We start from the raw sequence: 14363 nt of genomic DNA on the forward strand, positions 1-14363 counted from the left end.
GAGCTTAGGACAAATCACGACTTGACATACTCTATTAACAAAACTTCACAACAGAGTAGAAAAAGGAAGCCCACACAAAAGGGGATAAAGAAAAGGCAAAGCGAAGGCACCATATAACACCTAAGTTTTTCTTAGAAGATGATGCCAAGAAATATAAAACATGAATGTGTACCCCAGTTTTATCCATGGAATTCAAATAGATAGTTTTACTTTTACCAAGGTTTCCACACTTGGTTTCTGCCCCCCAAAAATATGAACACCCTAAAATATGCACATTCTTTTTCATGTGGGATGTACCGTTTTCTTAAAACAATGTGTGTTTCTTACTAAGTTTGCTTTTTCTGTGGTTATTCTGTCTAGACAAATAAAACTACACATAATTAATATAAACATTTATCATAAATCTTACAAAATTATGTAAATGATCATTACAAACAAACGTGTTTAGCACCTATTTTGTCACTAACCCATCGACTGGGAATCTTCACTTTCCTCTGTTTTATTGCCTGCCCTAAGACAAGGGTTTAGGAATTCCTAACCCTAACCTCTCCTAATTTTTTATTCTGGCAGCTAAAATGAAAGATTCCAATAGTAACAAAATTAAGTGATCAGGGGAAGTGAGTGATGTATTGAAACGTTCACCCAGAGACCTGGCCTCTGGACCTACAATCTTTAAAAGACTAGTGAGAGCACTTGGAAGGTTCCCATGACGCTTCTTTTTGTAGAAAATTGCTTAACTTCCTAGAGCCCCTTTTTGCTTCGTATGAAAGTAGGGCATTATTATAATTATAAAATACCTAAGTGGTTTTTAGGTCCCTTCCAGCTCTAAAAAGTACGTAATTCAAAGCTGCTAAAAATAAATACTTTAAAAATTGACTGTGATATATAAGCGTATGTATACACATACATATGCACGCACACACACACACATACACACACGGTTTCGCTGTGAAAAGGGGAGGGACTACACAGTATTTTGTACCAGAATTTTACAGTGCATCAGTATCAAAACGTTTTTGTTCCTGAAAAAAAAGTTTCAGGCTGGCGTCGGCCCTGCAAGTGGAGTTCTTCTGATAAACCAGGTTTCAGCTACTCCCGTTTAGCCTACAGGGGCTTCAGTTTGGATAGAAGGCAGTGTTTCGGAGGACCACATCCCAGCTCAACTGGGGACCCAGCGGAATTTGTAACCCCCGTTGGCTGTCCGGATGGTGAAGGCATTGCCCTGGGGGAAAGCGAGGGTACGGATGGTGCTGTGGCTGCGGATGGAGGTGCTGAAGGAGCCGCCCTCCTCCAGCTCACTGTGGCTCAGGTTCAGCGCGCTCCGGCTGCAGTCTGTGTGCAGCCCCCGGAAGGCGCCGTGCAGGTTCCCGGGCCTGCCGTCCGTGCTCGGGGGCTCGGGCTGCAGCCGGAGCCGCTTGGGATCGCGGCTCTGCAGCGCTTCGTCGCAGCGCTCGGAAATCTCCCTCAGGATGGCGTCCACTTCCGCGCAATCCTGCCCCGCAGCGCTGAACAACTCCTCCAGGCTCCTTTTGGAAGTCGCCTTGAGCAGGATGGGCTCGGCTGCCGCCCCACAATCCCGGGACTGTGTGATCATCAGCTTCTACAAAAAGATGGGGAGGAGCGCCGCCCTGGGGCCAGCCGGACTCGCCTCGTGCTGGGCGCTCAAAGGAGACCTGGGCGCACTTTGAACTGCGCGACTCGGCCGACTTAGGCAACACCTGCAAGTGACTCAGCGAGCTCCCAGCGGTCCTCTCCGTTCCCCGACCCCCGCCGGCTCCCAACACCGGGAGCTGGGTGGGAGGTGCACAGAACATTTCCGACTTCCTGCAGTGTTCTACACGCGCGCTCCCCACTTACATCCAGCACCGAGGCCAGGTGCCGTGTCCGACTGGCGAGTTCCTTCAGTTGCACGTTCCGCTCCTTCAGTGAGGCGATCTCCTCCTGTTTCTGGGTCAACGTCACGTGCAGCTGCAGGAGGAGACCCAAACATTCAGGGATAGGCTACCGTGCTCGGTCTCGCCTGTACACTCTTCATAAATTGAACCCAGATCCTAACGTCTAATTAGAAACTGGGGCCTCAAGGACGTTTACACTGGTGAGAATGATAATTTTATTTGTTTGTTTGTTTGTTTGTTTGTTTTTACAGAGCACTTAGACAAAATGTTTCTCAGTTAATCCTCAGTGTAGCGGCGAGGAGTGCTGACTTGGGCAACAGGCAGATATAGCAGTTCAACCTTCCTATAAGTCAGTTTCCTTATCTGCAAAACGGGGCTGGTAAAAGTATCTAGCTCAATGGCTGTGAGTAATTAATGCGGAAAGTAAATTGGTAAGCACAATACCAGGCATACAGAAAGCCTTCAGTAAATATTGGTGGCCCTATTAAAAATCTGGTGGGTACGATTATTCCCACTTCGTGACGTGGTAAACTGAGGTAGAGCCAGTGGAGCAACAGCAGCTACGTAAACTCGTCCACTGGTTCTAACGTCCAAGGGGGCTCATTCCCGCTCCTGCAACCCCGCTTCCTCCCGGGGCCCCGTACCCTGCCCCCGCCCCAAGGACTCCTGGACGCCAGCCCAGTGTCCCTACTTGGTTATTCTCCACGAGTGCGTCCCCCAACGCCCTCTGGTTCTGGTCGGCCACCTCCTTCCAGTACTGCTCTGGCGGGGGCACGTCGGGAGGGCGCAGCGGCGGTGACTGCAAGGCTTGTGGGGACAGACAGGGACCAAACGGCAGTACGTCGCAAGGAGAGAAGGGGAAGTCTCCGCCCGCCAGGGGAGGCGACATCAAAGAGGATGAGTCTGATGAAGAGGAAGAGAGGGAGCTGGGTTTGCAGCCTCAGACTCGTGCCCAGCTAACTGCAGGGACAAAATATCACGCGGGTGTAGGGTTTACGTGATTTTTCTTTATTAATAAAGCACCCCTCACTCTGCAATCCCTGCGACCCCCAGGCTCTTCCTGATATCCTGTACATACACAGCAGGCGCTCAATAAATGCCTGTTGAGATGATCTGAACTGAATTTCCACGGTGGTCAGGGCAAACTTGCCTGAAGTCACACAAATGCCCTACTCTGCACACTCCTGTCACTCAGCGTCTTCCAGCCCACATCACAGAGTAGGGTTCTCTCTCCCAGAACTCACACGGGCAAACTGAGAAAGCGCTATAGATCCAGCGACTCATCTTCTCCATTAGGAAAAGGGGGAGTGGGGCTAAATATGGATGAGCCAGACCCTTGATGAGTTGCTGGCGAGTCGTTGACAGGTACAGGGTTTACCACTTTCAGGACCGAACTAGTCAGATTTGAGGGGTAGAGGACACCCCCGCCGTTATTTAACTGCAAAGAGATTGCACTTGCCTGCAATGAGATCATCCACGGTGTCTCTGAAATCCTGCAGATCGAAGTCCGCTGCCGTTTGCAGGGAGTGGTTCTGAAACAAACCAGAGGTACAAACTAGTTAATGTTGAGTCTGGCGGGTCTGGAACACTTCCTAGACCGACAGTTAACCTCCCGGGCTCGATGGCAGGTCTGCATGCACTCGCGTTCGCAGCGGAAACTTGTACCTGAAAATCAAAGCCCTGCCCGAGACACGGAATCCAGCAGGCCTGCACTGCCATGGTGGGGAGAGGGACGCACGAAGCGGGGACCCGGCCGCGAGGGTCCTGCCGGGCGCTGAAACAGCGCGCTGCTGCGTCGCGCGTCGGTCCTTCTGCGCGCAGCACAGCCGCCCCGCGCCCGGCCTCTAGCAGCTGGCACAGTCCGGCGCCGCCTCATTGGCCGGTCACCAGCCAACCAGGCGCGTTGCTAGTGCGCCCGCAGACCTTCAGCCCCGACTTACCTCCCACAGGCCAAGGAGCCACAGCTCTAAGAGCTGAGAGCATGGCGTACGGACACACCGTCCTTCCTCCCAAGACCCGCCAGCGTGCAGGGGCATCCAAAGCAGTAACTCGAGTCCACATATCCCGCCAAGGCTCAGTCACAACTAAACCACCTCTCCCCACACAGAAAGAGAAAAGGTAGGCTAAGATATGAAGGGCCAGGGATGCTATGGAAAGTGCTTCTGTTCAGCACGCAGCAGGCGTGGCCCCTCTTGCTCTTCTGTTTCTCAAAAAGTTGGAGTTGACTTTTCCCGTACGGCGTGATGCATCACCAGCATCTTGGACTGGACACTCTCCTCGGTTCCTGCAATGTGCCTGGGTGCGTGAGACGGAAGGAGACTGTAAAAGGCTGGTGACCAGGAAACTTCTTATTCCCTTAATTCGTGGACAGAGTTGACACAAACTTTTACATCGAGTCTCTCTGTTAATTCTCACACCAATGTAGGAAGCAGGCAGGGCCCAGGAAGTGACTCCTCCCATGATGGAAAAGCTGAAGCTCAGAGAAATCGCGTTGTCGAAAGCCACCCAGCTCTGAAATAGTGAAACTGGAGCTTCTGCCCCAGAATGCTGGTGCCTATTTCAGTCCTCTTTCCTCTATACCTCATTGCCTCTAGCTTTTATTTCTCTTTTAGGAAAGCCTGGCTTCCAATGAAGACAGTTCTGGGAAGGGGAAAGAAGCCTCTCAAGGAGCATGGTGTGAGGGGGTGCATCCAGTATGCCCATCAGAAATATCTATTCTACTGATTCCACTATTATCAATTTTTTTATTCCTTTGGGTTAATCATATTCTTCTCCCAAACACCCTTCTTTACTATTCAAATACTTCTGAGAAGAGGAACTTATTCTGACTCTAACTTCAAAGAATGTACAAGTATCAGTTTCCTTCAGGGAGGAGAGCTTCAACCAGGGAGACCTCTAGCACCAGTTGAGAACTGAGGCTGTAAGGGGAAGGAAGCTTAGAAAGGAAAGACTGAGGGCCCCAGACAAATCCTGAAGCACAAGTTCTTCCCTGGTTGAAGGAGTCAGAAATGAGACATTTCCCAAGGGCTAAAAGGTCTCCCTCTCAGTAGAGAAAAGCCCTTACCATGAGGAGACTAGAGGCCAACTCAGGGACAGCCACCCAGGAAATGCTTCCTCCTGTGCTATCCCAGGTCTTAGCCCATTCTGGACCTCAAACACTTCTAGAGCACTTCCTCTCTCTGTCCACTTTCCCCAACAGGAAGGAGAAATGTAACCAGAGTGTGCACTGGCCAGGGGGTTCCCCCACAGAATCTTCCCCTAGGGATATATCTCCTTCTGTACCAGTTCTGCCTTCCCGCGGGAAAAATCCTGAACCTCTTGCTTGGGCCATCGGGCATGAGCTCTGTCCTTGAAACTTTGAATCCTATCTTCCCAATTAGGTAAAAACCTGGCATTTCTCCAACACAAACAGCAGCCAAAAAACAAAAACAAAACGAAACGAAAAAACTTAACACAGAACATGATGTCAAATTTAAGTTCTGTATGCATAAGCAAAAATTCAGCAAGAGCCTGCTTGGTTTTGTTGTTGTTGTTGTTTGGTTTGGTTTGGTTTGGCTTTTTTCTTGCAAAATAAACATGTTGGACTAAGGGCATGATGTAGCCCTCTGGGTCCGTTGAAAGATGCTCATGTATTGTCTTTTTTCATTTGAGCATCCATACCCTAAAAGAACAGGAGAATGGCCTTTGCAGGGCAATTCCCGCTCTTACCAGTTGCCTTCACAATCTCTGCTCTCAGTTGCCACCTACCCTGAGTCTCCCTAGGCTCTATCCCAATTCTAAGAGGCACTTAGAGAGGCCCTGGGAAGCTTTGCTCCACCACACCAACCCCAGTTCTAGGAGGTGGTCATTTCCTCTGGAGAGTTCTGTACTTGGTCTGTTCCCGTGAAACCTCATATCCCCAGCACGTGCTGCCAGGAACCTGGAACTGACACCCTTCCTGGAGGTTGCATCTAGCTATTCATATCCATTCATATGCATCGATGGATGCATTCATATCCATCGATGAGGCAGGCTTCTGGCCTCCCAGACACCAGTGCTGGGAGGCGCCATCATCTGGCTGGGGAGTCTCAGCCCTGGCAAGTGGTAGAAGTGGGATGCAAGTAAGAAGATAGGTTTTTGGGGGGAAATGCCTCTTTGCCCCATGGGAGTAAGTGACAGCAGCCTTTGCAGGGGGCGAAAAGGACTTTTATAAAGTACCCAACTGCTGAAGGGCCATCTCTGTAGAGAGCAACGTTTTCAGTCAGATTTCTTCGAGTCATTTGTCACTCTTCCCACTTCCTCCAAATGTAAATTCCCTTCGTTTTTTCCAGTCTTGATCGAGAAGTTATTCTCCCGATCTCCACACTCCTTAGACATCCAGTGAATGAAAATGGTTAATGAATGGCCTGGAAAGGCATGTTGGGAGAACAGATAGGTGCCCAGAGAGCAACGTTGCTCCCATCTACCCACCTGGTCCCTCAGTGCGCAACCTCCACGTTGCTTTATCGCAGCTCCAAGGAATAGATGGGGAGGGGAATGGGAGACCCGTCTGGCAGGGGAGCCCTCCAGATGAGCTTCCCTGTCCAGAGTTGGTCAAAACAGTTCTGAGAATGCGGCCACCGTTAACATACTAGGAGGGAGGAGGACGTTCTAATCCTCGAGGCTTGGATTTCTGCAGGACATCTCCCCCCGCTAGCCAGATGTGTCTGCGCTCCCCACCCAAAAGGATTCTTTGAGGAAACTCGAGAACTGACTCCCGAATCGAAGTTTGGGCTTCGAGAGGCCGCGAGTTTTCGCCAGGAGAGGTACCTGTGAGGCGGCCGAATTACCACTAGGCGGCGCGTCGGACCCGAGTAACGAGGAGCAGTCAGCGAGGTCCTGCAGGTCTATGGTGGTGAGGGCTGCGCGGGGAGAACCGGAGACACGCGCCGGGCGGACCCTAAGCCTCCCCGCAAGGGCTCGCCGCTGGCATCGCCGCCAGGACTCCGAAACCCCAGGGAGAAAAGCTATTCTGAGCCCCGCGCGCCCCACCCACCTGGTGCGGGGAACCCGAGGGGTCGCGCAAGGACCACCGGTATCACCTGGTAGCGCAGCGGGATCGGCGTCTGGGGGATCCTCGTACACCGACACCGGGCTGCTGCCGCTGCTACCGAGAAAGAACTTCCGCCCAGGGACGAACTAGCCGGGCACAGAAATGGTGAGCGCGGGTCAGCCCTCACTGCCGGAAGCGTGAGGACCCTGCCCGGCTCCGTCCCGCGGCCCCACCTTCCTCTCCAGCTTCCCGGGCTTGCCGAACGGCCGGCCTCGCGGATCCAGCATCCTATTGGGGCAAATGCTGTCGAAGGCCCGGCGACCCGCCGCGGTGCCCCCGCACGCCTGCATCCTGCCTCCCAGCCCGCTTCAGGCCTGGAGCCCCACGTCGACTGCTCGGAGGCGGCGGCCGGGCCGGGATGGCGACCCCACACCCAGCGCTCCCGAGGCTCTGAAGCCGGCCAGAAGTCGGGGAGGCGTGTGGCCGGGGTGGGGCTAAGGGGAGACTGTGAAGGTGCGGAGGGAAGGCGGGGTGGAGTAGGAGGACCGCCGCGCGGGCGGGGCGGCTCGCGCCTGAGCGCCAGTGGTGGCGCCTTCAGCCCCGGACAATCTGTGCGCGGGCGGAGGCGTTAAAACCCAACCTGGCAACGCGGCTTCCCCCGGGAGCCGCGAGCGCGGGGCCCGGGCCCGCGAGCGCTCTTTTGGCTCGCGTTGGCGCCGCAGCCTCCCGGCCACGCCATAGGAAAGGAGAGGAGGGGAGGACAACCCCTACTGGTCCCTAACGCTGGGTACCGTCTTTCCGCGTACGGACAGCGGGAATATGGAAAAGTTAACGATTCTTATTTCATTTTCTTCCCACGCCAGCCACAAGGCACGAAACAAACTTGGAGTGTCAACTGCCAAAGTCATACCCCGGCGTTTGCCCCGCCATGTAGGATTTGCTGGGGATGTATTGTAGAAGTCCAGCAGGGACTCCCCAGAACAGCCCCAGATTACGGAAGTCCCCTCCCCCAAGGCTAGGGAGCCCTCCTGGTTTTGACATCCACTTGGTCTGATGCCTAGAGCCCCGCTCCGTACCCCTACCCGGCACTTTCTCAGGCAGCAGCACCTGAGCACAGCCTTTAAAAGAGAGGGTCACACATGTCCACAGTGGACAGCCCCAAATCCCCTAAAACCCGGTCTCTTCCCCGGAAGCCTCAGCTACCGCTCGAGGCATTTGGTCACTCTCTGTACAACCGGCCTTGCTTGCTCAGCCGGAGTCTTGGCTCCTCTTCCCAAGCCGGAAGCCTCTCCCAGGAAGGGGCATCTCTAGATCCTTGGGTGAGGGATCTCTTTCAGGACCACTCTCATATCCACACAGTTTGAACAATCATCTGAAATTGAAATCTTTGTGACCCCCTATTGGGCACCTTAAATTGGTGCCTTACACCTCATAGGAGTAGTGAAAGATCCTCTTTTATTTGCACCTATTATCTGGATTAATAAACAACATCCCCCTAACAGTGATGGAAAGCAATCCAATGATATAGTTAGAATAGACTTAGAGACTCTCTGAGCCATCTATAGATGCAGGAACCAGTGAGGTCAGCCAGCTAGAGTTGGTGTGGTGTCGCTGATGGTGAGGAAGAAGCTCTGGCTTTAGGGTCGGAACCCAGGCTCCACCAGATACCTGAACCCCAGTTCTTTTGGAAAAACATAACACCAGCTTCAGAGGAGTTGCTGTGAAGATGAGATTGTTTATGTAATGCAACTGGTGCTTGGTGTGGATAAATTAATGTTGCTGTTTTGAGGCGCCTTTTCAGCTGCACCTCCAGCCTCCCACAGCCTCTTGCTGGCTTTGTCTCTTACTTCCTCTGGTTCCTGAGTAGCCTAGCCACTAGTCAGTCCATTCCCCATCCCATCCTTAATGACTTCCCAGTCTGTAAAAGGAGTGGGGAAGCTCTTAGCTGAGTTTTGGGGAGATATCTACACATGGCAAGATCCAAAACAGGCCCATTTTCCATCAATGAGTTCCACACTGGAGTAGAAAAATATGGGCATTGTGCATAAAAATGTACAATAGATTGTCTGTGGCAACAGGAGCTGGAATAGCATGATTACATGATTCCTGGTCTGGATGATTCTGGAACCAAATCACCCATATCAATCTTAGCTGAGTAAATGCTGGTGAAGACAACTCCCCCCAAAATCACTCTTTTGCAGAGGTACCCCATCCCCTAATAGCCAGGCTGAGAGTTCCAGATATTTTGGAACTTGGAACAGATGATATGATTTATCCTCCTCCTTTTCACCATCACAGACCAGCTTTTCCTCAAACAGCTCGGGGATCACCACTTCCCTCTCCCTGAGCCAAGGAGGAGAAAGTTCCTGGAGAGCTTAGCATATCAACATATCAGGAGAGTAGGGTTCATAAGGCGCTCCTGTCTCTGGAGAGTACTTGGGTGCACAAGAAGTGCAAGGAAGTTTCTCTAAGTATGTTTTGAGTTTGTTTTTTATCTGTGCCATTTGTCATACATTTAGATTTATTCTAAATGCAGTAGAACATGACTGAGTTTATTCCACCAAAACTTTATTTTTTCAACCATACAGAAAATTTGAAAAACACAGTACAATGAACAACAGTAACATTAACATTTTCCTGTATTTGCTTTCTCTCTATTTTTTCACCGAGTTTTTTTTTTTTTTTTTTTCTGTGTAACTCCTCCCCCACACCCCATCACTGTGCAGGCTGCCACCAGCCTTTTTTTTTTTTTTTTTTTTTTGGCTGCGTTGGGTCTGTTGCTGCCCGCAGGCTTTTCTCTAGTTGCGGTGCGTGGGCTTCTCATTGCAGTGGCTTCTCTTGTTGCAGAGCATGGGCTCTAGGCGCGCGGACTTCAGTAGTTGTGGCTCGCGGGCTCTAGAGCGCAGGCTCAGTAGTTGTGGCGCACGGGCTTAGTTGCACCGCGGCATGAGGGATCTTCCCGGACCAGGGCTCGAACCCGTGTCCCCTGCATTGGCAGGCGGATTCTTAACCACTGTGCCACCATGGAAGCCCCTAGCCTTCTTGAAGACTTGCTATGTGCCAGGCAGGACCTGTGCTGAGGGGTTTGTAGAGAACATCTCATTAAATCCATACCTCAACACTACCAGGTAAATGCTGCTGTTACTCTCATTTTTACAGGAAAGACTGAAGCATAGATATGTGACTTGCTTAAGGTCACACAGCAAATTGACTCCAGAGTCCAAGTGTTTAAGCACTACTTTATACTACCTCATAGCAATCTCATAATAGCTTCATAATAGCCCCGCTATCAGTTGGCGGTTGGGCTCAGAGAGGTTAAGAAATTTGCTGGAGGTTACAGATTCAGGGTCTACAGCAGATTCACAACAGCGAGAATGAAGATGATGAGACAGCTGTGGAGTCACAGAACTCCAGCAAGCCTCTGTCGCATTTCTTGACTCACTCTTCCCATTTGTAAAATGACTCCTGTAACATGACTGGAGGCAAGGACTGTACTGGCTCTCCAAATATGTTCTCCATAGTCCCTATTAAATGGAGGGCACCGAACAGATCACTTGTCCCACACTTACCTTGGGAAGAGAGGTTTTTTTTTGTTGTTGAGCATTTCCAGAAACCTGTAAGTGGAGGAAATTGAGCATGTGGCAAAGGGTGGAACTCTGGACTCAGATCACCTGCCTTCAAATCCTGGCTGCTCCACTGTTGTTTAACCTCTCTGCGGCCCAGTGTCCTTCTCTGAAAAATGGGTTAATAGACTCTGCCTCGTAGAACTGTTGAAGGATTGAAATAATGAACGCTGAACACTGTGCCTGGTACATGTAAGCACTCAATGATAGCCATGATTACTAGTGCACCATTGTTACCATGGGCTCACACATAGTAGGTGTAAGACAAGAGAGAACTGTTCAACCATGTGATTGCAGGATAAATAGACTCAATTTGCAACGGCCATAACTGCCTGCAAAGCCTTCATTTTCCCACATCCGGCAGTTGTCAGGGTAATTCTTGGTTGCCCTAGCTAGTGGGACTGTGCAGTCCCCAAAGCTTCTCAGCCTGGGATCTTCTGCACCAGCAGTGTGCCCCCTGCTGTGGGTTCTTTTCAGCCTCACACCCCCACCTCGCCCTTTGAACCTCTAGGAGTGAGCAGTCCTCAGCCTCCTAACAAGGTCACCAGTTACAGGCCAACAAGTGACCCTGACTCGCCTTGTAACTGGAACCTCGGTCTACAGGAACCTCTCCAGACCTGGTGTTCCCAAACAGAGATGCCTGGGGGGAGGGAGGAGCCCTCCATGGTTACTGACCGCCTCGATTCCCGGATGGCCTTCACCTTCCCTCTTCGTGGACAAACACTCGCATTGGTAGTATTCAGACAAACCACCGCAGACAGCCTGTTTATTGGGGAAAGACTCGTCTCTTCTCTCGTGCACTGTTAGCAAAATAAATAAACAATGAAACACTACAATCGTACACTATTTACAACCTGCAGGATGACCTGGTGACCAAGTGGGAGGCCTGAACCCCTCTCTGTGGGCCAATACTGCACTCTTTCAAAGCAATGGGAGAGGTCCAGCAGCCAGGCCAGGGGATCAAAGAAGACCAAGGGTCTACTTTATTTCAAGCTCGGGGACAGGCTGCACTTCTCGCAGATCTGGAGGGGCAGCATGTGAGTCAGGGACGTTCTGTTTATGGCCACCAGTAGCTGCAGCTTGCCCAGGCAGTCCTGCAGCGCCGCCTCGGGGTGCCCGCCCAGGCGCAAGTCCATCGGGCGAGGGAGCTGCAGCATACGGTCTGCCAGCGCCAGGCAACAGATGGCCAGCAGGGAGGGGGTGTAGCTGGTGAAAGCGTAGTCAGCCAGGCTCAGCTCCGCCACCCCGCGCGCCAGGGCTTGCGCTTCCAGGGCTTCGGAGACCTCTGCCTGCCCGGCCTCCACGCGTGCGTGCGTGAAATGCTCCAGGAAGAAGCTGATGGTCGGCGCGCCCAGGCTGAAGTGCAGTTTGTGCAGCACGATGCACTCGAGGTTGCAGAGCTGCTGCCGGGAGAAGGCGCCGCAGCACAGGGCCAGGAGCTGCTTCACGCGCGGCGGGTGCACCTCCACCTGTAACACAGGGGCGCTCATCCCTCGCTGCGCAGCATCCAGGGGCCGGAGGCCCACCCAGCCTCACACCCGGGAGAAAACCAGGACTTCCCCCATCCCTTCCAGCGAGATATTTGGGGCTTCGCCTCTCCATACTTCCACCGTAATCATCTGGGGTGTCCTTCCAGCGCAACGCTGAAAACAGGTTTGAGAAATTTTGAATATTTTTTTTTTTTCGGAGACTAGAATAGAGGGGCTACAGAGAGCTGTTGACACGCGGCCTATTTCTTTGGGGCCTGGGTGAAAGGATTGTTCGTTTTGGGGGGAATTCTGTTGTTAAGGCTGTGGGGCATGTAAGTTTGCAAAATGAGTTCAGGGAACCCAGCACTCAACCGTGTGCGCTGAAGAGCCGGGCGGCCAGAGAGCGGCCGGGAGTCTGGCTGGCCCCCAGACCCCGCGTGGAGGTACCTGTTTGCAAGCGATGAGCAGGGACGTGACCCCGAGCAGCTGGAAGCAGTCTGCAGCCACAGGCGTGGTGATAAGGAAGCGGTCCAGAGTGTTCACCGTCAGGCACAGCGACTCGAAGGAGAGGCCGAACTGGCGGTGCACGGGGATTAGCCAGCTGAGCAGCTTACAGCGGGATTCCGCCGTTACCTGCCGGAGGGAGGAGGGAGGCGGGCCAGCTGAGCCTAGCGCTGAGAGCGGCTGTGGAAGGGACAGGGCACGAAGACCTAGGGAGCGTCCCCGGAGGGAGGCAGGAAACAGAGGATAAACCTAAAGGCGCTGGAAGCGGAAAGAGGTGGGCAGCGCTGCTGCGGAAAGAGCACAGGCAGGGCTAGGAGCCAGGACGCCGGGATTCGTGCCTGGCGCCGTGCCGAGCGCGGATACACATTACCTCGTGTAATCCTCTCAGCAATCAGTGGGGGCAGGGAGGTCACCACTTTGCAAATGAACAAACAAATTTAGGATCGTGAAGTAACTTGCCGGGGTCGGTAGGAGTCTGGACTCGAACCTAGAAACTGTCTTAACTAATCTGCATTCTACCGTGTCCCTGCTAAACAGTTTGGAGACTTCGGGCAGGTTACTTAAGCCGTCTAGGCCCCGCTTTTCTCCAGCTGTAAAATGAGGCTGGTGGCCCGGCCCTCCAAAGCCCCTTCCCGCTCGGACCGGGGGCAGAAGCCGGGCTGGCGAGGGCCGGGGCGCCGCGCAGGGCAGACAGAGCAGAAAAGGAGAGAGCCTGGGAGAGGAAGAGGAGCGGCGGTGGAGAGCTGGCTCTACCAGCGCCTCACTTGTGGCTGCCGCGCCAATGACTCCCGCGGGTGGTAGTGGCTTTCCCGCGCCTTGCGGAAGGCGTAGCAGCTCTGACCGTAGTCGCGGAAGGTCTGTAGATCTAGCTGCACCAGCTGCTGGGCAGGACCGGGTAGGGGGCTGCAGCCTCGCGCCGCGGGGCTGTCTGCGCCATCCGAGCCGGAGCTGGGGGACTCGAACAGGTCGCAGACGCCAGAGTCTCCGGGTAGCGGGCACGGGTTCAGCGGCTGCAGCGGCTGCTTCCTCCGGAGGCGTGGGCGCCTGCTCTTCTTCACCGGGGCACGGAGGTTCTGGTCGTCCCGCCTCCCAGCCCGGGCAGCGGGGCTCACGGGGCTGGTGGGGCAGGGGGTCACCATGATGAAGCCGGGTGGCAGTTCTCCGACTCCCCGGCTGCGGTGGGGTGGGTACGCGTGCGCGAGAGTGCAGAGAAGGCCAAGCCTGAGCCGCGGCGAGCCCATAAGTACTCTGCCTGCAGGTTGCCTCAGCCACACCCCCGGCTTCTCACTGGCTGAGCCCAGAGCGGCACGAGAACCGCGCTTTCCCGGCTAAAGACCCGCTCCCGAGAGCGCTGCTGGCACACTCAGCCGCCCGGGTCTGCAAGGGGGAGGAGGAGCTACAGCGCGCAGGGCGCACTCGCGTTGCGCGGCCTGCTCCGTGTGCATCCCCTGTTACCCGGGCAACTGAGCTCGGGTTGCGGCAGGAGCTGAGCGCGCGCGGCGTGGGGTAGCGGTGGGGTGGGGCGGCAGCTAGGCCAGGTGGACGCCGGATCCAGATGAGGGAATCTAACCGCGCCCGGGAAAGAGGTTCCCCCGGGGGGCATCTCCTCGTCCTTGGCCAGATGGTTTTGACAAGTGCGAGCACCTTCTATGCCGGCTGTAACCAGGTCGGTAATTTTGTAAAGGTTCGCTTCCGAGCTCCAGACGAAGGCTCCAGCTAGAATTCTGTCAGCACAGACGTTTTCTTCAGTGACCCATACGAACAATAATTATAATTCAGTTGCGTTTGTGATTTTCGTTTTAGGCAGGACCTGAGGAGCCAGTATCCCTCCTTCCGCCGGGCTGGGGAGCACAGCCTCCGC

General features: G+C 53.7%; 2 protein-coding genes across 2 annotated transcripts; both read right to left on the reverse strand.

Moving 5' to 3' along the window:
• Positions 1–1159: 1159 nt before the first annotated feature.
• Positions 1160–7256, reverse strand: MCIDAS (multiciliate differentiation and DNA synthesis associated cell cycle protein). Its single transcript, XM_061187793.1, has 7 exons — positions 7140–7256; positions 6956–7052; positions 6684–6775; positions 3355–3427; positions 2587–2798; positions 1858–1968; positions 1160–1600 (listed from the first exon to the last, which is right to left on the reverse strand). Exons 1-7 carry the CDS (start codon positions 7254–7256, stop codon positions 1160–1162), a joined length of 1143 nt encoding a protein of 380 aa, XP_061043776.1.
• Positions 7257–11512: 4256 nt separating this feature from the next.
• CCNO (cyclin O) lies at positions 11513–13641 on the reverse strand. Its single transcript, XM_061187794.1, has 3 exons — positions 13267–13641; positions 12446–12631; positions 11513–11998 (listed from the first exon to the last, which is right to left on the reverse strand). Exons 1-3 carry the CDS (start codon positions 13639–13641, stop codon positions 11513–11515), a joined length of 1047 nt encoding a protein of 348 aa, XP_061043777.1.
• Positions 13642–14363: the final 722 nt, after the last annotated feature.

Source organism: Eubalaena glacialis, chromosome 4, assembly GCF_028564815.1.
Source record: "Eubalaena glacialis isolate mEubGla1 chromosome 4, mEubGla1.1.hap2.+ XY, whole genome shotgun sequence".
In the NCBI taxonomy this organism is placed as follows: Eukaryota; Metazoa; Chordata; class Mammalia; order Artiodactyla; family Balaenidae; genus Eubalaena; species Eubalaena glacialis.

Bases quoted from the DNA above. Each gene is read 5' to 3' on its own strand.
- MCIDAS (XM_061187793.1), bottom strand. From the start codon at position 7,256: ATGCAGGCGTGCGGGGGCACCGCGGCGGGTCGCCGGGCCTTCGACAGC. The intron at 6,776-6,955 runs GTGATACCGGTG...CTCCCCGCGCAG, and splicing joins CGATCCCGCTGCGCTACCAG to CCCTCACCACCATAGACCTG. The intron at 1,969-2,586 runs GTAGGGACACTG...CTCCTCCTGCAG, and splicing joins CACTCGTGGAGAATAACCAA to CTGCACGTGACGTTGACCCA.
- CCNO (XM_061187794.1), bottom strand. From the start codon at position 13,641: ATGGTGACCCCCTGCCCCACCAGCCCCGTGAGCCCCGCTGCCCGGGCT. The intron at 12,632-13,266 runs GTGAGGCGCTGG...TCCCTCCGGCAG, and splicing joins CATTGGCGCGGCAGCCACAA to GTAACGGCGGAATCCCGCTG. The intron at 11,999-12,445 runs GTACCTCCACGC...CCTGTGTTACAG, and splicing joins TGCTCATCGCTTGCAAACAG to GTGGAGGTGCACCCGCCGCG.